The following is a 24,891-nucleotide window of genomic DNA, read 5'->3' on the forward strand; positions in this document are numbered from 1 at the left end:
TTCCCCAGAGTCACTCAGTGTGTTGTGAGTCAGAGCGAACCTGAGGAACCATTAACATGTCAAAGGCGTTCCTCTAACATCTATTAATCTATTAATAGACGCCGTCGATGGAGTACCTGGTTACAAGGAAGGTCGTTTTATAAAATCTTTGTGTAGAAATTGTCCATGCGTCACTAATGTTTCCTCTGTAAGAGTAAGGACATGACCCACTGCTAGGTTTTCAAGATGCAAGACATGTCACCCTCCACCTCACCCCCCCACCCCCCGATAGTGCATCTCATGCATTTTAAAACCGCTCCATCTAACCCTCTGCTCGTGACTGCTGAGTGTGTACTTTGCTCTGTCGCAGCACCTCGCTGTCTCCCAGCATTACCTGTGCAGACATGATTTATCCCGTCACCACCGGCCCCTCACTCACTCACTCACTGTGGCTCTTCACCTGTCACTCATCTCGGATGTCACCTGCCTGCCGATGTTTAACCTCGTCACTATTCCGCGTCGACCCTCCTTCCTTCCGCCCTCTCGGAGTGCATCCCGTCCGTCTCCGTTCTGTCACCAAGGGTTAAATCAGTCTGTTTTTTCTCTACAAACTGTCACAGATCTGTGACTCGTCATATGTCTGTTGTTGACCTTTTGCTTCTGGGAAGGATCGGCTCTGTGCTTTCGAGGAGTGAGAGGAACACCAGAGCGGAGAGCTGTGCAGCGCTGTCACTTCTCACTGCTCACATCATAGCTGAGGTGTACTTTGAGAATAGATATACAGTGTATGTGTGCATCAGCGGGGAAGGCATGGATGATACGGTAAAGTCACGGTATCCAAAGCTTGGACACACAATCATCCTCTTCTTTAACCTGCATCATTTACAACAACATAGTAAAGTATATAGTGATATAGCGCAGTTGTTGGGCCAATTACGCAGCCGAACAGTAATGAAATCTAGTTAAATAGTTTTTAAAAAGAGTAAAAGTTTGTGAGGGAGGAGCTCACTGTGTTGATACGGGTGCTGTGTAGCGGCAGTGTGTTGGTTGGTTGGTTAGTCATTTCTGGGTGAAAGTGCACAGGACTGCACAGTGTTGTTAAAGTGTTCCAGGCTGTGCTCTAGTTTTGGTGCAGGATCATATCTCTTCCCTGCACACCCTCCTATCTATTGATTAGTCCAGTCATTCTCAAAGTGAGGTCCAGCGACTCCCAGGGTCCATGATCATGATATAGTTATTATTATTATTTTTTTTTACAAAAGGCTTCATAGTCCAATAAATAATCTTGAAATTTTTAAATCTACAGTATAATAGTTCAAATATAAACTCTTAGTTTCTGCAAACATGTATGTATGATGCATGTCTAATATATTTCTAACACATTTCTCTTGTGTTATTCTTTCACAAGACTATAGAAGTGTAAAAAATAAGGTTACGCCAAATTATTCTAAGACACACATGAGGGGGTTCCCGGCATATTCTCTATCTTGTAAGGGGCCCTTGGCTGAAAAAAGATTGAGAACCTCTGGATTAGTCGATCAACAGATAATGAACTATTCTGATAACCGATTAATTAAAGAGGCAAACACCGGCTGGTTTCAGTCTCTCTAGTATAGGATAAGATTTGTCGCTTTTCTCTGTTTTATATTATTGTAAATTGAATATGTTTTGGTTTTGCACAGTTTATTTTATATTATATCTCTATCAATAAAATAATGTAGAGATCAACAGCAACTAATTTTTTATTTATTGTTGATTTAATCTACCAATTCTTTTCCTCAATTTAGAGATTTGTCTATGAATTGTTAGAAAATAATGAAAATTGCACAAAGTTTAGTCTCCATATTCCTTGTTCCAGCCGGCTAACAGTCCAGACCCCAGATTATTCATTTTACTATCACATTTGTCAAAGAAAAGAAGCACATTTTCACATTTGAAAACCAGAAACCTGAGAATATTTTGAAATATTTGCTTGAAAAATAAATAAAATTGGTGAATCAATTCTCGAAATAATTACTGATTAATTAATTATGTCAGCTTCATAATCAATAATTAGTTGCAGCCTTCACTCTCGTTTTCCTAGGATTAAATGTTGTATGAATAAAATGTTTTATTTTGATATTAAATAGACTACTGTACAGACGCACTGTGCTCTTGTTAATATACAGTGAATGTAAGTCACTGTACCACATGTGCTGTATGTGCTCAGGCTTGTTAAATATTGATGTTATATTTCAGCTCCTATGACAAAGACACTGCATGGCACTTCCTGAGGTCATTGTACTTCTGCAGAGATGATAAAGTGGTCTAATTTACAAACATGCGCTTCATAAACAGGTCATATTTATGTTTCTGCATAACAACGACCTTTATTAAAGTTTCATTGGATGTGTCCTGTTATGTGCAGCAAACAACTACTTACTAGATGTGATTTCCCTGCGGTGACCCGTGAAATGGATTGTTTTGCATACGGCTGCCTGTAAATGCTCACGATTGCTGGGAAGAAAGTTAACAAAGCAGAAAAACGTAAACTGAGTTTTTTTTTAATTTTTTATTTTTGGGGACTTTTTGGTTTTGACATCTGGTTTGGCCTGGCACAGGAAACCCACATGGGAGAGGGGGTCCAAGGGGAGCGCTGGTGTCTGTGGGCGCATCTGGGGCACCACCGAGCTCACTCATTCACCAGAGCAGTGAAGCAGAGCAGGAGCGAGATGTCGTGGACGCGGTAGTGTTTCACCACCTGCTCACTATACTGCTGCATTCCTCTCATTTACTGGTTTCTCTCTCTTGTCCTCAACAGGTATCGTAACATGGGGAACCTACTGAAAGTTCTGACTTGCACAGATCTGGAACAGGAGCCCAATTTTTTCCTCGATTTTGAAAGTGAGTTTCTTCTTTAAAGTAATTGCTCCCCTCTCCAGATATCGATCACATGAATATCTTACCATAACATTATCAACTCTCCAACTCTTTAAGTCTTTTCACCCCCCACTTATCTTCTACTCTACGTTCTTCCCAGCGGCAAAAGAATCAAATCTACCACTAGAGCTTCTCCGCTTTCCATCAACCTGCCTCTTCCATGCCGGGATGTGTGCAGAATATCAATCAGGGGCAGAGTTGCAGCAGAGCCCCCTCCTCAAATATAAAGCAGTGAAGTTCAGCTGCTGCGTAGCCTAAGGCCCCTCAACACGGCTTGATCCTGCACCGTGGTGTTCTCGCACTTGGCAGACTCAGTCATACCTTTAGAGAAAACGATGCCTCATACAGCTCACACTGTTTCCAGGTGATTTTTATATCAAAAAGAACATCACAATTATATATCCAACAAGTATCTTTTTTATGCAACACTCCATTCTGTTAAGTTTTCTCTAAATTTACCACATTCTCTGCATCGTATTTTACATTTTCAGGATGTGTCTGTTACGCCCTGAAATCAGACCTCAGGGAGGCTCACACCAAATATATAAATGATGATTTTTTTTAATTATTAATAACAAATTACAATGCAAAATAAAAAAGTAAAGAGACTATACTGTAGCTGCCGATATGAGTTGCGTTTGAGGCGCTTCTTCTGCAGGAGTTCACAGTCATCACACTTGGCAAGGTGTTCTTGCTTCAGGTGGTGGGAAAGGTTCATACTGTTCTTCATTGCTACTTCTCTCAAACCAAAATAAATAATAAAAAAAACACCTTCTGAAACTGAACCGTCTCTACACCCAGAGAGAGTGTGCATAACCCTTTTTCACTTGTCTTCTCTTATCTTGCTCCATTTTCCTCCTCTCAGCCAGGAAAGTGGGTGGCGTCAAAACTAAACGAGAAGCGCTGGAAAGATGAGATTATTTCACTGAACTTTCATTTGCATAATTGAAAGTTGCATATTAGACTTTCTATTATATCGGAAGAGTAATGGGGTTCCTAGAGCGGCCTTTTACTGTATGTTGAGTCCAGTGTGAATGTGGACGAACTTCCAATCACCCTCGTTGTTGTTATCCTCTGCAGACGCCCAGCCCACAGATGCAGAGCGAGAGGTGTGGGAGCAGGTGGATGTGGTGCTGAAGGACGCTAAGGGGATCCTGGACGAGCTGCAGGCGTACAAAGGAGCCGGGCAGGAGATCAGAGAGGTACACCTGATACAAATACCCACCTCCGACTGGCAGACACAGAGCTGCTGCAGAGTTACCGTAGGACAGACATAGCATAGAAGGGCTGCTGCTTGAGTTCAGAGGGGGACTTTATTTAGAGTTCATGAGGAGTGTAGGTGTTACTATTTTTATCAGGTTTGTGCTCAGTAATTTGCATCATATGTTGCATTGTCTTTTATTTATTGCATGTGTCCTCTTAGCCATATCATCCTCTAAAAATAGACCTTGAGTCAGAGATAAAAGAAGTAAAAAAAAAAATGTATATTAGAAGAGTGACTTCTTGCCTCAGTCTGTTTATACGCTCTGGAATATAAATGAAGCCTATAAAACACCAGAGAAATTTTACATTTATTTTCCAACCGTAGAAGTATTGGCATCCCTTTATTTTTGGTCAACAGTGGTTTTGTGAACAACAGGGTGCAGTCAAATACCTTCTGTAGCATCAAAACTCGGCAGATTATTAAATTTTTCAGAGTGAATATTTGTTTCCATCTCCTTTATCTGAAAGAGACGAACCTTTTCCTTTTTAAAAGAATACTCCTATAACATTATCAGACTTGTGATGGACAGTTTAAAAAAGAACAACACAGCAGAACCAAAGATATCATCTTTTTAATTTCTTGAAAAAACCTGGTGCCCACATTACCCACAATGCAACTCAGCTGCTGACAGTTCGATCAGAGATTCGGGTGTGTTATGCTAGTAGCGGCGTATGTGCCCTTGAACCACTAGACTCAAGAGATGAGCAGCGGCCTACAGAGGTCTGGAAAACTCCCTTCTTTCTAACTCCACATCCCGTGAGGTTTCTCATCTTTAAACTTCAGACCCAACCGACGCTGACTCAAGTGACATCACTTGAGGAAATTGGTCAGACTTTGCTTAGCCCCCTCTGGAGCATACGCAGTAGTAGAACTCCCCAAAACCTGTAAACAGACTTTCATGTGTAGAATCGGTGGAGTCCCCCTAGATAAGTGTCATTACACACAGTTATGGGTGCCTTAAATTGTATTCAACTTTTACAAACTTGTATCTACTGTAAGAGTTAGACGTAAACAGTCTTTTTTTGGTGTTTGTATTTCCAGGCGATCCAGAATCCAAACGATGAGGGCCTACAGGACCAGGCGTGGGCGGCTGTGGTTCCCCTGGTGGGGAAACTGAAGAAGTTCTATCAGTTCTCCCAGAGATTAGGTACGTGTCTGTCTGTTCTGTTTCTACAGGAACCTTTTATAAATTACATGAGTGGGTTCTCAGACTCCGACTCACAGTTTCAAGTTGAACAAGCTCAGGTGTCCTGGGAGATTTTCCTCAAACACAAGCAACCGTATGTGTGACTGCAAAATCCCAATATGCAATAAGTTGAGCTGTCAACAGTTTTAGTGCAGTTTATCATTTAAGTGCCAGACGTGATGCCGTGAAGGACGAAGGCAGACGTCCTTCATGTAAAAGGTCTTGTGTAGTAGCAGTGCCACATAGACACAACCTCCATACATGACCTTAATTGTTTGCATGTGCATCTGCAATATTGACTGCTGAGCTGCAAAAGTCAACAGACATGCGACACACGCACACACACACACACACACACACACACACACACACGCACATGCACCCCAGCCTTACATAAACATGCTTTGAAAACCCCCACAGCCGTGCATTTCTCAACATGCTGCTTGCGCTGCACTGTGCATTGACCTCTGTGTAGGATGGGCCTATAGGTTGTTTAATTAGCATGGATACAAGGGGGAAGGGGGAGCAGGCTTACTGCTCCCTGATCTTCTTATGACCCTCAGGGTGGAGGGGGGGGTGGAGCCCGCCGCGCCTCGACGCCCTCAACCCCACGTAATCCCAGTGGCGGTGGAGAAGGTAGTCAATGGGAGCATTGGGCGGCAGAAGCCCGGCGATGGCTGTTATGTAACGAAGTAGGCCACCTCCCAGCCTTCCCTGCCTCGGCTGCTGCTCTATTTCACCGCCTTGACTTCAGGCTTCAGGGGCCGCGATGGCCTCCGCGGCCGGCTGTCCTGCCTGATACGCGTGAAGCTTAAAGTCCTTTACTACAGGCTGGTGGATCTGCAGAGCTCCACTACCGAGGATGGAAGATATTATGGAGGGAAGATTATGCAATTGGCTTTGCATTTGAATTGAAGTGACTGAACGACTAGTTCTTGCATTGCCACACATAATGTGATTTAAATTTAACATCGCTAACAGAACCGTATACATTTTCTAGCTACAAAACTACCACAAATCTGAGTTGTTATCCTCATATTGCTTGTTTTATCAGTGTAACACCCCTCAGTATTTATTTTACAGCATTATAAAACAGAATTGCTACAAAATTGTCACATTTGAGAAGCTGGAACCTGTAAATGTTTGATAATTTTGCCTGATAAATGACTTGTCTTATATAAATAGTGCAGTTTTGTATAGCTTGGTCAATTAATTAACTTTGCACATCACATGAAGGGACTGATTTCTCCTGCTCCAACTACTAGTTCTTGTCTTGACATCCAAATTTGACTTAAGTTTAATAGAAAATTATGAATTTTCTAGCTACAGATCTACTTTGAATCCAAGATGAAGTCTTAATATTGCATGTTTAGTCTGACCAAAACCCCAAATATTCACTTTACTGGAATATGAAACAGAAGAGCATAAAAATTCTCACATTAAGAGAGCTGATTAGTCAGTTATGTAAGTACAATAATTGTTTTTTATAGCTGAAAAGCTTAGTCAGTTGATTAGCTTTGCATATGAAATGAAGGGACTCTTTCCTCCTGCTCCAATTACTACTAGTTCTTGTATTGACATCCAAATTTGACTTAAATTTAACATTGCTGACAGAACATGATTAATTTCCTGACTATAGGCCCACCGAGAATCCAAGATGATATCTTAATATTGCATATGTAGTCTGACCATCAGTCAAAACCCAAAATTATACACTCTACAGGAATATGAAATAGAGAATAGCAGCAAAATTCTCACATTTGAAAAACGATTAGTCAGTTATGTTTATAGCTGAAAAGCAATTAATTAGCTTTGCATATGAAATGAAGGGACTGATTTCCTCTGCTCCAACTACTAGTTCTTGCCTTGACACCTAAATATAACTTCAATTTAATGTTGCTCATAGAAAATTATTCATTTTCTGGCTACAGATCTACCTAGAATCCAAGGTGATATATTAATATTGCTTATTTTGACTGATCAAAAGTCAAAACCCCCCAAATATTCCCTTCACATGAATGTGAAACAGAGAATAGCAGCAACATTCTCACATTAAGAGAAATGATTAGTTAGTTATGTAAGTACAATAGTAGTTCTTTTTATAGCTGAAAAGTAATTAATTAGTTTTGCATATGAAATGAAGGGATGGATTTCCTCTGCTCCAACTACTAGTTCTTGCATTGCCACCTTAATATGACTTAAATTAAACATTGCTGACAGAAAATTGTTAAGTTTCTAACTACAGATTTACCTTGAATCCAAGGTGATATATTAATATTGCTTATTTTGACTGATCAAAAGTCAAAACCCCCAAAATATTCCCTTAACAGGAATGTGAAACAGAGAATAGCAGCAAAATTTTTCTCATTTTAGAAGCTGAAATCAGCAAATATTTGACATTTTTGCTTGATGAATGACTTTTAATCAGTTATACAAGTTATGTAAGGGACAGTTTTCTCCTGCTCCCACTACTAGTTCTTAGCATTGACACCCAAATTTAACTTTGCCGATGTAACATAACACATTTATCTAGCTACAGACCTCCTCCTCATTGATTATAGGTTTTTACTGTTATTGAAAGAAACTGATCTGATTCAGAGTCAGTCTGGTCCGTCACACATTGTAGACCAGACTAAAGTCCCGCCATGCTCTGACCCTCCCCTCTCGGCGAGTAAAGCGCCTACGTGCCCGCATTCTGCTCGCCTGCTCTGCCGTGACCTGATGAGATCAGACATCCCGCCCCCCCGCCGCTCCGCCCCGCCCGGCCCCGACTTCCCCACATACTAGAGTGGCTCGTTTCTGAAGGCCTGAAAGCAGCTCCATCTTAACTTCTGTTTTGACTGGGACGTATAGGAGGGGGGGTTAAAAAAAACTGCACCACTAAGGCCATTTTTAATCAGCCGCTTCGCTGCAAACGCTGGCCCAAGCAGATGGGAGTCATTACTGGACGGCAAACGTGCTCAATTTACTGCAGTGCACCGCCAGCGCGCTGTCCGTCTCCTGAAAGTCCCCTCACGATTATCTTAAGTAGACCGCTGTCTGAATCTGCCCTTTTCTAGGTTATGTTGACATGCTCATCGACATGTGTAATCAACAAGAATTATAACGTACACTTTGAATAAATCTATCTAAAGCAGCTCATTTGGTTGCATCAGATGTGGAGCTCGTCTGGGTTATGTCATTATTGAAGCTGCTCTTCAGCGTCTAGACTGAACGCTGAACACCGTCTGCATCTATAAATAAATATTCCCTCTGGGCTTTAAAGATTTCCTATTTTTTTTTTTTTAACTTGAACAAGACATGTTTGTTTAATAATATTACTTGTGTGGAAGTTGTTCACTACATTACACTTTCCTCATTTCCCTGCCGGTGCTCCTCATGCGTGCCTTGTTATCGGTCTGTGGGTATGCTGTTATGTCAAGGCACGGCACAGGCTTTGTATTTACTTATTGTCAAAACAATGAGTGTAATCCTGCTTGAATGAAATCCCGTTCCCCCCACCCCCCCATTTCATGCCAATGAGATAATTAGTCCCATGTCTCATCTGCATCTGAGCAGGAAAGCCTCTCGGCCCCTCCCACTGCCTCCCCCCTCCTCCTCCTCTCAGACTGGCACTGGGCCCTGGGCAGTTTGGGCACCACCGCTGTCCCATTATCTGTCTCTGTCCTAATCAGGATGCTTCAGCTGGCTGACACAGTACACTGATCACATATCTCACTGTGTTATGATCCACTTTAGGGGCTCATTCTTTGGCCTCGTACACGTAGAAGAAGAATCCCTCTGCTGCTCTTCTTGAGTTTATCACATGGTTTTGGAGGGAGTTTTTCCTTATCAAGTCAGTTTTCTTTGTATAGCCCAAATTCACAAATCACATATTTGCCTCAGGGGGCTTTACAGTCTGTACAGGATACAACACCCTCTGTCCTTTACAGTACGACCCCTTTCATCGGATACAACTCCCCCCAAAAAAATCCTTTTAACAGGGTAAAGAAAATGGAAGAAGCCTCAGGAAGAGCAACAGAGGAGCTCTTCCAGGACGGACAGACATGCAATAGATATTGTGTGTACGGCGTAACAACAGAAATGAAAATACAAAGAATTCTACAAAGATTCTTTGACAGATCTGTCGATTAAATCAACTAATCGATTAGTCGACAAAATCTGTGTTAGTCGAACGTTAAGTTGTTTTGGCCTTTCAGTTGTGATTATTTGCTGTTATAATCGATGATGAAACGTAGTCGTTAGTTGCAGCCCTATAATATTAGTCACTTTTTTATTTGATTTATTGACTCCTGTGTTTTATATATGAATATTCATCACTTCTCCACGCTATATGCAGTATTTCCTTTTTCTCTTGACCTTTGCATCTTTGCTTGTAGAGCTGATACTTCAGCTGTTAACTGGCTGCTTGAATGACAAAAACCTGAATGTGAAACATTATTCAGCTTCTCTCACTGATGACCTGGAAGACTTTACACACATCAGCACGGTCCAAGGTTCACCAGGGTCCTTACAGAATGAACCACATATGTATTTTCCACAAAAAGGCTGATGTATTTGTGGCCGCCCTCTGACAACGCTGCACCTCTAACACCGATATATCTCTTCTTTTTCTCACAGAGGCGGCGCTGCACAGCCTGCTGGGAGCTCTGACCAGCGAGACTTACGACGACCCCACTCAGCACCTGGAGCGGGAGCAGGCGCTGGCCAAGCAGTTTGCCGAGATCCTGCACTTCACACTGCGCTTTGATGAGCTTAAAGTACGACCGCCTCTCCCTCTTTAACATACCCCAAGTATCAGTTTCTGCTTTTTAAACCCCAAACTCACCTTTTAGATATAAACCTGTGATACAAACCAGACCTCTCAGTCGCCCTACAAGCTGCTGATGCCCCCGAATTGATTTTTAGCTCTGCAATTATAAACTGCAGCCAGTGAGCGCGTGATTAGCATTTAATTAGAATCCAGATACTGCTCTGCTGTTTACAATACAGTGGATGTCAGTGAAATGGTTAATAAGGGTTATAGCGGGGAGAGAGGTCTGCAGATTGTTGTTGTCCTGAGTCGAGTTCTGCATAATGTGGCAGGTTTTTAGGAAATAATGGAGGGAGGGAAGTTTAAGAACTTGAATTAAGACACAAATTGCTCGTATGCAACCCAGAAAACACCAGGAGTGAAGCGCGGGACTCGGTCGGATGCCCATTGTCAAAAACATAATTGTGTGATGTGGTTAGACAGCGGGTGAACTGGTTCCCCTACACCCTCGCTCCTTAGATACAAAAAACACGCCCGACACCCCCAGGCGATTTGCTGCGACGTCCCAATTAGTGCCCACTACCCGGGCTAGCAAGATACAAAACATGAAGGTAGGGGGTGCAAGGTGGCATGCCAGGCCTATTCATCAATCTTTCACACCCATACACGGGCTTCTGACCTAGTTAAAGTGTCTGTGCGGCGTGCAGCCCCTCCCTAGCGAAGCAGCCTGTCTCTCCCGGTGCACGCAGTGGACACAAACCGAGTACCAGTCTATTGTAGCGGGATTAGCATGCTGCCAGTGCAGCTTTGACTGTGACAGGCTCATACAGGAATGAGGATAATTAACCACATGATGAGCTCTCACTGGTGGTGACGTTTGAAAGAAGCTCTCTGGTTGGCCGGCTTCTGTTTGACGTGAAACCAGATGATTTATATTTTTGTTAACTGACTCCTGTGGTCTTTTATCTGAGGCTGTAAGTTAAAATAATAGCAGATAGTGGGCCGACACTCCTTAATGAGACCCTTTATACCTTTTTGTCAGCTTTCTAATCGTTGACCCTCTTGTCACAAACTATACTGACGTGCAGCCCGACTGTAACAGCAAAATAACCAAATTGTTCCTGACAGGATGAGTGGGGATGTGGATGTAAAAAGGGGGGATGAGTGTCAGAGGATTCAAATCCAGTTCAGCAAATAAAACTGTAATTGTATCCGTGTTCTTTTCATGTAATTTCTCCCCCCAAAGCTACGTTTCTGCCTTGTTGGCTAAAACGTTGTGTCACGACGATGGCGTGTTTGATCCAGAGCTGAATGTCCCGCTGCAGGCGGTGCCGCCTACAGACATGCAGAGAAAACTCTGTGTCTCTATTAAGATGCATTTCTGTTTGTTTGTCTGTCTGTTTACTGCAGATGACAAATCCTGCCATTCAGAATGACTTCAGCTACTATAGGAGAACCCTGAGCCGGATGCGGATCAACAACGTACCGGTGAGCACATTATGTCCCTCTCCTCTCTCTCAGCGGCTGTAATCAATGTTTGTGATCAACTACATGACACCCCAGGTGAACATTTAACTAACAGCTACCACAGCTGGGAGTTGTCTGTATTTTTGTCTTACAGCTTTAACCCTTTCAGAGTATGTTTTCTGTTCATGACAGTTAATTATAACCTTTTTGTCACTTAAAAATGACGGCCAAAATGCCGAACTCAAGGCTTCAAAACGTCAGTCCACAAACCAATGGACGACTACGTCCACGTCTTAAATACAGTCTATGATCATTGTTAAAAAAACAGTAACATTTTAGTGTTCAAGTAGTTTGTGATTTTATATTCCTTTAATGTTTCCATGCTGTTGGCCCTGATCAAACACAAAAATGTTCGTCCTCATGATTCATCTATACTCAAGACGACCTGATGTTGATTAAAGTCATCAGTTCTCATCATAATCTCGGCTCAGTTCAGACTGCAGCAGCGGTGATGGATGAAGTTTGCAGACTGTTAGAGCCCTCGGGAGTCAGGAGGAGTTCGGCAGGAAGCGTCTCGCAACATGAAGCCGGAGCCCCGCGGGGAGGTTCAGGGAGTTCGGAGCACAAAGTGTCGGGCAGCGGCACGTGGCGGCAGAAACTGATCCCAAATCAGTAGCGTGGCCCAAACCCTCTAGAGAGGAAACTCCCGGTCAATGTGGAGACAGTGCAGTAGATGTAACCAAAGACAAAACCCCTAATCTAGTCAGTGTTTCAGATGCGTTTAAATAGAGAATGTGATTCCCCCACATGGATACATGTAGCGCTGATAATGCAGGATGACATCACCAAAACTGTCCAATCGATGATTTACGGGCTAGTCCATGTGACTTCCTGTTTACGGCTGATCTAAAAGGCAAATTGGCGCCCTAAAAGTCCGAGACCTGCCAGTGTCCCTTCTATTATTTGTGGTTTAAGTGCCTTAAAACTGAAGCATCTCACTCGATTCTATTAAAGTGTTGGATGTTCACTATATTGATTGCAGACAATAGCTTCCACATGAAATTCAAGGACACATCCACTCTCCTATATCATGCATGCAGCACTTCACCAGATATACATCTTTATTCAGCAGCTTCAAGGACATTTAAAAGATACTTTAATGCGGGAAATGGTGAGATTTCAATGTTTCTGTGAGCCGCTCTTAGTTTTGACCGTCTGACAGGAGGTTTTATTCTCCAAACCAGAATGTGCCATTAGGCAAATGGGCCCAGACAAGTTGTCGTTAGGACCTGTCACTGCTGAGAGACGCTCCGGCAGCCGTCCTCTCACACAACGGCAGCATTTTAGTCACCGCTCAGACAACTGAATCATTGAGACATCTGAGATGAAACACATCTGTCCCCGCGGTAACAAAGTCTTTGAGCTTCATATGTCATCATTTGTTAAAACATGAATTGGTTTGAATTTTTTGGGGAGCTTATTCCTATTCTGTCAGTGTTCTCGTGGAAGAAAAAAAGGCAAGAAAGGATCTTATTATTTAAATGTGCAGACAAATTTAGAACAGACTGTTCAAGAGACACCTTGTTCTTTGTTACCCGCCAGGTGTTTTCAATGTCTCGCTCAGTCTGAAACTATAAAGCGGCAGGATGAGTTAGTCAGCTGGGGAACCGGGAGGAGCAGCAGGGCTCGCTGATGTGGTTTACATCACTATTTCTCACTTATTAAATTCCTTTAATGTACAATCTACCAGAGCTGCATGACGACGGCGAGCGTGACGCCAAACAAAACTTCTAATGTTTCAACATTTTATGTTTCATGCTTCCTTAAGAGGTTTCAAATAGAAGTATCTCATTATATATGTTAATAACAGAATTGTCTTTTCACAGTAAAGAGCAGTTCACAGCAGCAGCTTTATTAAAGCCTGTCACTCATCTGTCTCATGGAAAAGATATATTATGTTTCTGTAAACGCATCAATCTACTTATTAGGGGTAAGACTGACACAAGAGCTCCTCATGAGCTCCAGGGTCTCTGTCCTGTAGCTGACCCTGACCTTTGACCTGAAAACTTGCAAGAAAGAAAAGAGTTTCACAATAAAATGTCTTTTTTTTTTTAATGATTTTCAGGCGGAGGGTGAGAATGAAGTCAACAATGAACTGGCCAATCGGATATCTTTGTTCTACGCCGATGCCACGCCCATGCTGAAAGCGTTAAGTGACGGCACGACGAAGTTCGTATCGGAGGTGAGACTGACGGGTGAAAGCAGTGAACACTTTGAAACAGATGTGTGAAAGCATCCTCTCATTTCTTCGTCTGTCTTTTTTTTTTTTTTTCACAGAACAAGAACCTGCCCATCGAGAACACGACAGACTGCTTAAGCACGATGGCGAGTGTGTGTAAAGTCATGTTGGAAACACCGTAAGTGACTTCCTGCATCGTTAAGAGCTGCTTCAGTTCTCGTTCTTTGCGTTCTCGTGTTTAATCCCTTCGTCGTGTCTGTTCAGGGAGTACCGCAGCCGGTTCACCAGTGAGGAGACGGTGTCTTTCTGCCTCCGGGTGATGGTCGGGGTCATCATCCTCTACGACTACGTCCATCCTGTAGGAGCTTTTGCAAAGTCGTCCAAAATCGACGTGAGTACGGTCCCGTTCAGTCGCGGAAGAAGTATTCAGATTCTTTACTGCAGTAAAAGCTTTTTAAATAGTTTATTTAGCTGAAGAAGTAGAGGAACACATAAAGAAATACTTTGTCCTTCAGCATCAGAAACATTCAAATTCATCATTTCATCATTCATACTGAACAGGATGGGTATGAAAATAGTATAAAGTACAATAATTGTAGTTGATGTAGTTGACTATAAGTATAAAGTAGCATAAAATGGTCCCTTGGATTTGTACTTTAGTACAGTATTTGAGTAAATTCACCACCACTGGCCATGTTCGCTCCACTATCCCACTTCACAGCTTGCCATATACAGCTGACAGTGTGTCTTTTCTTCCTCAGATGAAAGGCTGCATCAAAGTCCTCAAAGATCAGCCTCCGAACAGCGTAGAAGGCCTTCTCAACGCTCTCAGGTAAGCTCATGTTGAAATCAAATTGTGTTTTCCCCCCACAGCCCAGCATGTAATGGGATTGTGGCTACAGTTGGGTCTTTCATTGAGAGAGGAGCAGGCTGCTCATGCTGTGAGTTGAATGATATTGGTGCCTGTTCATGAGCAGCAGACAGACCTCTTGGTTTATTTCACAGTGACTCATTCGCTGCTCAGTCCAGCAGGGACTCGGTCAGCTGTGAGCGCTCTGTGCCAGATCCGGGTTGGGTGTCGAAGCCTCTCCAGAAAGGCCGATTACATCTGACACCTCGTCCCCCTCACGGTCTCCCAAATTTTTACCCGCCTCGCCTAATGCTCACAGCTGCTCGAGATGACGGGGTCATGCCTGTAGTGACCTCACATCTGTATCTCTGTGTCGGGGCCTGAGGCCGGCGCTACCCGGTCACAGAAATTTTTTTTTTTTTATTGGTTTCATCTCTGATCCGACAGAAGACGACAAAATATAGTAGATGTAGGTAGCGGTGGAAAGTAACTAAGTACATTTATTCAAGTACTGTACTTAAATAAATGTAAATTTAACTTAGAGATACCATTTTATACTACTTTATACTTTTACTAGTCTACATTTAAAAGTGGAATATTTTATCTTTTACTCCACTACAGCTATAGTTACCTGTTACTTTTCAGATCAAGATTTTATATAAAAAATATAAGATTATAAAATACATAATTATAGATTTATAGTGCAGTGCTTCCCAGTGCTTGTTTGAAAAGCAGTGTGTATTTCGGGCCCCTTTTTCATGTTTCAGATGTCTGAGTTACATGAAAGAGAGCTTTCCCATCAGATGGTTTTATTTCAATGACAGTTTGAGGCCCAAAGAGTTCAAATGATCTAATTTATTTGAAAAAATGAATAAAAGAATGCAAATTTGTGTAGCAGAACTAAGTCATTTTTTAAGCAATAATGTTAAATACGTGTTGGTTGCAGCTTCTCAGATGTGAGGATATGAAGCTTTTCTTTATCGTGCATGAAAGTAAACTGAAATCTATCCATCTATCCATCTATCAATCTATCAATCCATCCATCCATCCATCCAGCCGTGTGTTTTGCAGTGTTGGATTGGTACTTTTACTTAAAGGAATACTTCACCCACAAAATGACCATTTGTATATCAATTACTCACCGTGTGTTAACTTGAATTCTTGCATGCTTCCACGGCTAACAGAGAATCAAAAAACTGAGAAAAATCTCACGCTTGCGCAGGTGCACTACTCGTCCGAAGTGTTTTAAATACTAAGGATTTTAATGTGCATGTGTTTTGGGAAGGAGTGAGCATACGACTGGATAAATGACACTTTGGTTATACTACTCATTTTGTGTTGATTTTGGCGGCCCCTGTGGACAAAAGCGGTAGTGTTTCTGAGCACCAGACTCCCTTTAGAAAACATCTAATTTTACTGCAGCAGGGTCTGACAGTCTGACCCGCTCAGTCCTGGTTCTGGTTCCCCCGTGCCTCCCTTCCCACAAGCGGGCCCAGCAATACGGCCTGGGCCTCCAGCAGCATGGTGTCGGTGTTGGCTTCCTGCGAGGACCGGCGGAGCAGTAAGGCAAACCTCTGCTCCTGGCCGGAGGAGAAGCCACTGCTGCGGGTGCGCGTATGGTGTTATCAGCGGTAACCACCGTATGAGCGCAGTGCAGAGTTGCGGCGATTAGCTAGCAGGGGGACACAACTCGCATGTACTAACATGCATGCGTGGCCAGCCTGTCTACGTAAACAAAGCACAGAGAAGCTCGGATTACAAAACTCAGAGAGGACGACTTCCTTATCTGCTCAGGTAGACATTACTCCTCTATATCTTCACATAGCTAATAGTTGTTTTCTGCTTTACTTAATTTTCTTATTAAGAATAACTATTTAGAAATAGCCAGACTTCTCGCTGATGGTCTTGTTTACTTATGTAGGTCATATAGGTGCATCAGTATTAAATTAAGACTATTTCATAGCCAGTTAAATGTTCCTTTTAGTGACTTTAACATAGTTCATTTAATTCAATTCACCAAGACCTTTTTCAGCTTTTTTATTCTTAGTTAACTTCGTTCACAACTGAAGTTTTCTTCACAGATTCACGGTAACAGGGTGAGTAATTTATATACAAATGGGTGAGGTATTGTTTTAAGTAAATGATCCGGATGTGCAGGAAGATGTGATCTGGCCACTGATTTATTTCTCTCACCTGCAGGTACACAACCAAGCATCTGAACGATGAATCAACCAACAAGACTATCAAGAGCATGCTGCAGTAGACTGAGCTTTCTACGACTGCTTGCCTCACACCCTGCTGGGGGGAGACGCCACTCTCCTGACTGATGTCGGTGCACAGAATGTTTTTGCTTTTTTTATTTTTTTAATGGAAAAAGAGCTACAGCTCCGCCCTCTTTTATAATGCAAAATGCTACTGCCATTATGAACATCTTTTTCTGTGCCAAAAAGATGTTGCTGAGATGTAATGTTTTCGATACAAGGCCATGCGACAATGGCAGCTAATGAAAGCATTGTGGATCCTCTGGTGTTTTTAAACTTGTTTTTCCCTCTATAAGGGACGGGAGTGCTTTGACTTGAAAATTTAAAAGAGAGAGATATATAGAGAAGTATATATTATTTTTGTTTGATTCGTTATTTAATATTACATCCTCTGCATGATGAAAATGATGTCTTTTCCTTCTATTTAAAAAAAACTAATGGTTCAGTTTAATTTGTCTGCTCTATTGTGCATTATTAAATGTTTTGTTATTGAAATGGTACTTTGTCGAAATGAGATTTAAGAGTACTGTTTATATTTTTTATAGGTTTTAATTTGTGCATTTTTTTTCATAGTTGTGTTGTATTTTTCATTTGAAAACTTTTAAACTGTGATGTGTGCAAAATCAAATTTAAATTGGGAGGTCAGTACTGTAAATGGACAGTATGATGTGGCTGGAGGAATTAAAAGGAGAACTCTTGTTTTCTACAACGCGCCTTGTCGGGTTTGATCTGTTATCTCATATCGTCGTCTCCGGGTGGCTGAGAGGAAGCTTCTTTTCTTTTTCTCGTGAAAAGCAGTGAAATACAGCTTCTCATGCTCAACCACCAGACAGGCTGTGAGGAAAGTTTTAGATCTCACAGCCTGATTAAATACACACAATGACACACACAGAGGCAGTTTATTTTCCTTGAAATTACCTCAGCTACTATTGGCATAATGCATTTTAGCGTCTTTAAGCTCATTGTTTCGGTTTTTGGGTTGCAACTTTACTGTTTTGGTTTACTCTTACTGCTCTGACCGGCTGCTGACTGTAGCTTTATATTTACCGCACAAACACGAAAGTGGTGTCAATCTTCTCATCCGACGCAGTAAGAAAACGAATATGTATTTCCCAAAATGTTGAACTATTTCAAGCAGTAATGAGCCAACATTAACAAGATGAATAGATCAGTTCCAGCCTCATGAAAGATAGGTTGTTAGAGAAAACAGATAAAGAAAAATATCCATTTACGCATTTGTTACATATTCACTGAATGTGCTTCTACATTTGAGCTCATTTTGCTTTTTGTGACCACTCTACGTCTATTATAGTTAATGGCTCATTAAGAAACATCTTTGTGGAGATGTCAGTGACAAGTGGGCATCTCTCTTTCATCAACATCCATTATTCCTTCACTCCATCGCAGCTTTTTACTCTCCTTCAGTAAGACAGAACAGAAATACCCTTTCAGTTCATTTTCAGTCAGCTAACCTTTCTGTTTTTAAAAAAAAGAAAAAAAATCCTCTTCTGGCTCCAGTAGTGCTTTAGAGTGAGAAGGGGGCTACTGTTGGGTGGGCACTGCAGCACTATCAGCAGAGAACTTCTCAGGGTCAAAGACAGAGAGGCAGCAGAGTGTGGATGGATTGGGTGTGTCCTCTGCAGCATCACTGCACTAACAGACATGGCAGAGGAAGGAAACGGGAGGGAGGAAATAAAGTGGTTTAATCTTGGGGTGGGTTTTAAAGTCCTTGAGGGAGAGAGAGGTAAAATATGGGAAAGTGCTGCCCCCATAGCTTGTGTTGCATTTATCTAATGAATGAATGCAGCTTAAATCTGGTTAGAGGATGCAACACTCAACAAAAAAAAAAAGCTGCCTGTTCGTCACCGTGACAACTTCTCAGTGGACAGCGGTAACCTTGTTCTGATCTCCCACCGTGACCCTCGATGCAGAGGCTCTCACTCATCCTGCAGCATCAGCTGCTGCAGGCGGAGACGACAGCTCTGATATCCAGATGAATGAACTCTTTTTCAGGGAGGGCTGTTGTATTTAATCTAACAACAAGACAGTCGTTCCTCTGAGGAGTTTTTAGATTCATAAGACCTGAAAATGATGCTGTTTAAAGGCGTGGCTCCTGGCTTGTGATGAAGTAAAAAAAAAAAAAAAAAAGGTGCACCAAGACTCCAAACTGCACTTTAAACCCAGATGGTATTACAGATTGATACTGGAGGAAATTAATTTGATTCTCTAGTCAAGTCAAGCCCAATAGTCCAATATCACAAATCACAAATCTCCCTCAAAATATCATCTGTACAATTTACGACACCCTCGTTTCAGATGAGGAAAAACTCCTCCCAAACAACCTTTAACAGAGAAAAAAATACAGGAAACCTCAGGAAGAGCATAATAAAATTATAGTACGACAATCAGGATGACGAAATTATAAATTGATCTACTCTCCTTTACATCATGATTTGCGCCAAACATTGTTTAAAACAGTTTGTGTTACGGATTTTGATTTAATATTAGATATTAGAATTGAGGATGGTGCTTGAACAGGATAACTTCTTTTGGAAATGTTTTTCCGTTTTATGAATAAAAGCATGGAATAGGAGGAAAAAAATAACTAAGTTTATATGGATTAGAGATTATTCATGACATGAATCAGACAATGTTTTAATTGGCATGAACTGATGCATAAATATAGATTATATTTTTTATTTTTATACACTAACACTGTTCTCAATGTTATTAATGTGGAGTTAAAGTGAGGCGTTATTTTATTTAAATTTTTTATTTTGAGATATGTTCATAGAAAACAGAGAGTGAAGCATCTCATTCAATGCAGAGACATGAATTGTTTTTGCCCAAATGCTCCAAAGAGCACCAAGCATGAAAGATGTTGCTATTCGCCTTTTTTTGTGTTTCTTTTCCCTTTTTGCGTCTGCATTTCTGCACAAATCAATCACATTTGAAATGCGTTTTCACTTCATCTGCATCGACCCATTTGGGAAGCAGATTCTTCCGCTGTTACCGTGTGTTACTGTGCATATGAATCATGCCATTTTCATACTCATTAAACCATTCAGTGACCCCTAGTGCCCTGTATGGAAGCATCTGGATTTTTTTAATGTTGCTCCACTCAGGTTTTTCCCTTAATTTGACACCCATGTGTATATTTTTTATACATTTTCTCTTTTACAAACCATCAATACAAAATAAATTAGTGTTTGATTAAAAACGAGTTGCTCAGTCGTCATGGAGATAGTTCAGTTGTGGCATGTAACCGAAACCATCTCCATGGTAATTGAGCGACTCCATCCGCTTAGGAAGGCCACAAGATGTTTGAAACCTAAAATAGAAACAACAAGAAAGTTGAGAATTGTTTGTCAAAATGTTGTTTCCAAGGTCAAGAATGAACCCTTCAATATCAAATGTAGTGTTATTGATCAGTCGGTTGCAAACAGAAGAAGATATTGATTTATCTTGGCTGCTAAACTCAAAGGTATCTGTGAAACACGGAACTGGCTTCACTTTCTCTCTTCTCAAGGACAGATTCTGGCCAGATCTTATGCATACAGCATCAGTAGAAAACAAGGCAATCATTTCTTGTACTTGTCCTTAAACCGTCCACTGTACCCTCCACACATGGGCCCCTAACAGAGGAACTTATGAGGACAGCCGTGTGAGGACATTCAGGCAGTGGAGGAAGTGAATCATGAAGTTGGTTAACACCTCGCAGATAACATCTCTTTCTCATGACCCCGATCGCTTTGAGGGCTTTAGGACAGTCGTCGCCGTGTGGCTTACGTTGTCAAAGCTCGTGCAGAAAGGAGCTGAATATTAAATTGAAATATTTAATCCTGATTAATTGCATGATAGTCCTTAGTTATTCGCAATTAATCGCAAACTAATCACACCTTTTTAACTGTTCAAAATGTACCTTAAAGGGAGATTTTAACAACACAAAACAATGACAACATGGCAAACTGCAGCCCAACAGACAACAACAGCTGTCAGTGTGTCAGTGTGCTGACTTGACTATGACTTGCGCCAAACTGCATGTGATTATCATAAAGTGGGCATGTCTGTAAAGGGGAGACTCGTCGGTACCCATAGAACCCATTTACATTCACATATCTTGAGGTCAGATGTCAAGGGATCCCTTTGAAAATGGCCACGCCAGTTTTTCCTCGCCAAAATGTAGCGTAACTTTGGAGCGTTATTTAACCTCCTTCACGACAAGCTAGTATGACATGGTTGGTACCAATGGATCCCTTAGGTTTTCTAGGTTCATACCAGTCATTTCAATCTAGCTTTATAACTGAGCCTGCTACAACCTAAAAGTCACAAAGAACTTATGCTAATGCAATGAAGTTAGTGGCGTTAAAATGAACGTTATTATCGCTTTAACTTTGACGGGCCTAGTAAATATATATTTTAGGACAGGATATGAAGAGGTAGAAATGGTTTGAAACATTTTTGTAGGACAAATCTGCCCCCTCTTACCTAATGAGGCCTTTTCTAAACCCACATTGACTGATGTGTTGACAGTTTGACATTTGGACTATTACAGTATGTGCCACAGTGAACTGGCACAACTGTCAGTTATTTCTGAGTAAAGAGTTTCTTCTTTTATTCCAGTGAAAGCCCCGGCAGCCTGAGAACTGTGTTCTGTCCATAAACCACAAGGCCCTAACACATTGCTCATCTGTCTCTTGGGTGAGACAAGTTCACTTTTCTGAGAAAGACAACGGCTATCCTCTGAGACCACCCCGCCACCCTCTCAACCACCCCTCCACACACAAACACGCTGTCACAGATGTAGATCCCCCCCGACCCCCCCAAGATCCCACTTCCTTCTGCACGTTGCTTTAATCGGGGGAGTCTTAGTTAATCAGTCGTGTCAAAACATTAACGGCTCATTGAGGATCACGTTTCATGCCAGAAAACTGAACCAAGAGTGCTGTAATCTATGTCCGTTGGGCAGATAGCACTATTTGCTTGGGCAAAGCATCAGTGCTTTATCAGGAACTAAGAGTCAGTGAAAGTATTGTGACACATCATTGAGAGGGCACTAGTTCCTCTAAAACACTGTCAGAGAAAGTGGACGATTTACACCAAGGAATATTTGCCTTTTGTTTTAGTGAACATCCTGTAACACATTGAAAAATAGCCTTTTTATAATGACATTTCAGACACATCTGGAGGAAAGACTGTACAAAATGTTGTGTGTTGAAATTATTCAGGTTTAAAGTTTCACAGTTTTGTATTATTAAAATTAAACAAACACATCCTCCTTTATTTTCTTTCTGCAAATTACTGCTGAAAGTGTAGATATTCGGTGTGGTAAAAGATTAGTCGATTAGTCGATCAACAGGAAATTAATTTGGAATTATCTTAATAATCAATCAATTGTTCGAGTCGTCACTTTTTACAGCTTCTGAGTGGTGAAGATCTTATATGATAGTAAACCAATCAACAATTTGGTTTTAGTTGGAATTAGTTGGATTAATATGGTTAAATATGTGGGAAATTATAATAACATTGACATAACATTTTTTGAAAGTTTTTCTTGACAGACTATACTTTGACTTTTTTAAGAATTTCTATAACGTACTATACTATGACTTTTTTATCACTTTTTTCGATATAATATAATATGACTTTTTTATCACTTTTTTATCACTTTTTTAACACTTTTTTTCAACATACTATACTATAACTTTTTTTTATAATTTTTTTCGACAAACTACACTATGACTTTTTTAATCACTTTTTTTGACATAGTGTACTATGACTTTTTTTGACATAATATAATATGACTTTTTTAACACTTTTTTTGACATACTATACTGTCATGTTTTTATCACTTTTTTCAACATACTATACTATAACTTTTTGAAAAAAAACTTTCAACAAACAATATTATGACTTTTTACCACTTGAAGTTTTTATCTCTTTTTTAGCCGTTGTCTTTCTCTTTTTACTATGACTTTTTAATGACTATTTTTGACATACTTTACTATAACTTTTTTTATCACTTTTTTCTACATACTACCAACCGAATGAAGAAGTCAAATACACATATACCAAACATAAATCAAGTATATCATGTGAAATATCTCAGCTGGTAGATATGTGGTTGGTATACTGAAGGTTGTAGGTTCCATCCTTATGTTGGGCAGGCAGTTTTCAGGTCTAACCTCAAATGAAGAAGTCAAATACAAAACATAACACTACTTCAGTGTGTTTGATCAGATAGCTCAGTGTTAAAAAAGTGATAAAAAAGTAGTCGTATAGAATGTCGAAAAAAGTGATAAAAAACTATGTTGAAAAAAAGTCATAGTATGGTATGTCAAAAAAAGTGGTTAAAAAGTCATGGTATAGTATGTCGGAAAAAGTGATAAAAACTTCATAGTAAAGTATGTAAAAAAACGGATTAAAAGTCATAGTGTGTCGAAAAAAGTGATAAAAACTACATAGTCAAAAAATGTCATAGAATAGTATGTCGAAATAAAGAGATAAAGTCATAGTATAGTATGTTACAAAAAGTGATACAAACTTCAGTGTATAGTATGTCAAAAAAAGTCATATTATAGTATGTCGAAAAAAGTGGTAAAAAGTCATTGTATAGAAAAAGTGGTAAAAATGTCATTGTAAAGTATGTAAAAAAACGGATTAAAAGTCATAGTATAGTGTGTCGAAAAAAGTGATAAAAACGTCATATTATAGTATGTCGAAAAAAGTGATAAATAAAGTCATTGTTTAGTATGTCGAAAAGTGAAATAGTGTAGTATGTCGACAAGTGGTAAAAAAGTAATTGTGTAACAACCTCCCTTATACTATACTATGACCTTTTTAATGACCTTTTAATGGCATATTACACTACGACATTGTATATGACATACTGTACTATGCCTTTTTTCTGAATTTATTATGACATACTATACTCCAGTTTTTATGACATTTTTAATGGCATAATATACTATGACATTTTATATTACATACTGTACTGATTTCTTTTAAATCAATTTTTATTACATATTATACTATGATGTTTATGTTACATTGTTATGACATTCTAAATCATGACATTTAATATGACTTTTTTATGACTTTCTTTTTATAGCTCATTAAAATGTGGTACTTAAATATCATCTGGTCATTTACAAATTTTGACAGATTTTCCTAATTAATTACAATCAATAATGCATTAATGAATAACTCATTAACCTCTAATGAAGCCATTAACTGCAAGCTTACAAAGTATGACTTATTAAAATGTTGTACTGAAACATCAGCTGGCCATTCATACATTTTGACAGATGTTTTCCACTTTTGACAGGCCAGTCACAACAAAAGTGTTCTGATTCAAGTCTAAGAATAACCTCAAAGCCTCAGGTTGAGATTAAAACCTGACTTGGACATCAGGATTTTTTTTGTCCGCGTATACAAAACTGTCGTGCCCACATTCACTTCCACTTGCAGTTTTGATACACCCTGCCTATTGCAATTTCCTCAGACGGAGGTCCTGAAGGGAGTCGACCGTTTTCTGTCTTTCTGTACAACCATAAATCATGGCTCTGAGTCCTGATGACTGTGCAACTGTGGTTACAGTCTCTACAATCCAGGCTTGTCTCCTGCCATCCTGTCACTGAGTAATATCCGACAGAACGGCACAACATTCAAATGAGAGGCCTGGCTGTGTGTGAAATCTGCTGGTGTGGTCTCACCAAGTTATTGTGTTTCAGTGGTCATCCTGTTCTAGCTAAATGGTGAAATAGTTTCAGTTTTTTATTCTTGGTAACAGGAAGTCATGGGTACGACGTTGTGGAAATGCTTGAGATGTCTGTAAGACTTATGAAGGTGGAGCCAGCAGTTAACAGTTAGCATAGCTTGGCATAAAGACTGGGAACAGGGGGAAACAGCTAGCGTGGCTCTGTCCAAAGGTTAAAAACTCACACCTTATATCTCATAAGCAAGGTGTAAAA

At 40.5% G+C, this 24,891-nt stretch overlaps 1 protein-coding gene across 4 annotated transcripts in view; it reads left to right on the forward strand.

The window, feature by feature from the left end:
- Nucleotides 1-17,627, forward strand: part of fam49bb (family with sequence similarity 49 member Bb) — a 37,471-nt gene extending 19,844 nt beyond the window's left edge. For 2 of the 4 annotated variants that reach the window (XM_074621439.1, XM_074621440.1), the window contains 10 exons: nt 2,780-2,862; nt 3,979-4,100; nt 5,204-5,309; nt 9,969-10,108; nt 11,512-11,589; nt 13,694-13,810; nt 13,906-13,985; nt 14,072-14,198; nt 14,569-14,639; nt 16,857-17,627. In XM_074621439.1, the coding sequence (XP_074477540.1) occupies nt 2,790-2,862; nt 3,979-4,100; nt 5,204-5,309; nt 9,969-10,108; nt 11,512-11,589; nt 13,694-13,810; nt 13,906-13,985; nt 14,072-14,198; nt 14,569-14,639; nt 16,857-16,920 (978 nt within the window). In that variant the 5' untranslated portion in view covers nt 2,780-2,789 and the 3' untranslated portion in view covers nt 16,921-17,627. Of the gene's footprint in view, nt 1-675; nt 802-2,779; nt 2,863-3,978; nt 4,101-5,203; nt 5,310-9,968; nt 10,109-11,511; nt 11,590-13,693; nt 13,811-13,905; nt 13,986-14,071; nt 14,199-14,568; nt 14,640-16,856 lie in introns of those variants that run through there. The other 2 variants (XM_074621438.1, XM_074621441.1) reach the window with 2 other exon arrangements.
- Nucleotides 17,628-24,891: the final 7,264 nt, after the last annotated feature.

This window comes from Sebastes fasciatus, chromosome 21 (genome assembly GCF_043250625.1).
Source record: "Sebastes fasciatus isolate fSebFas1 chromosome 21, fSebFas1.pri, whole genome shotgun sequence".
Classification (NCBI taxonomy): domain Eukaryota; kingdom Metazoa; phylum Chordata; class Actinopteri; order Perciformes; family Sebastidae; genus Sebastes; species Sebastes fasciatus.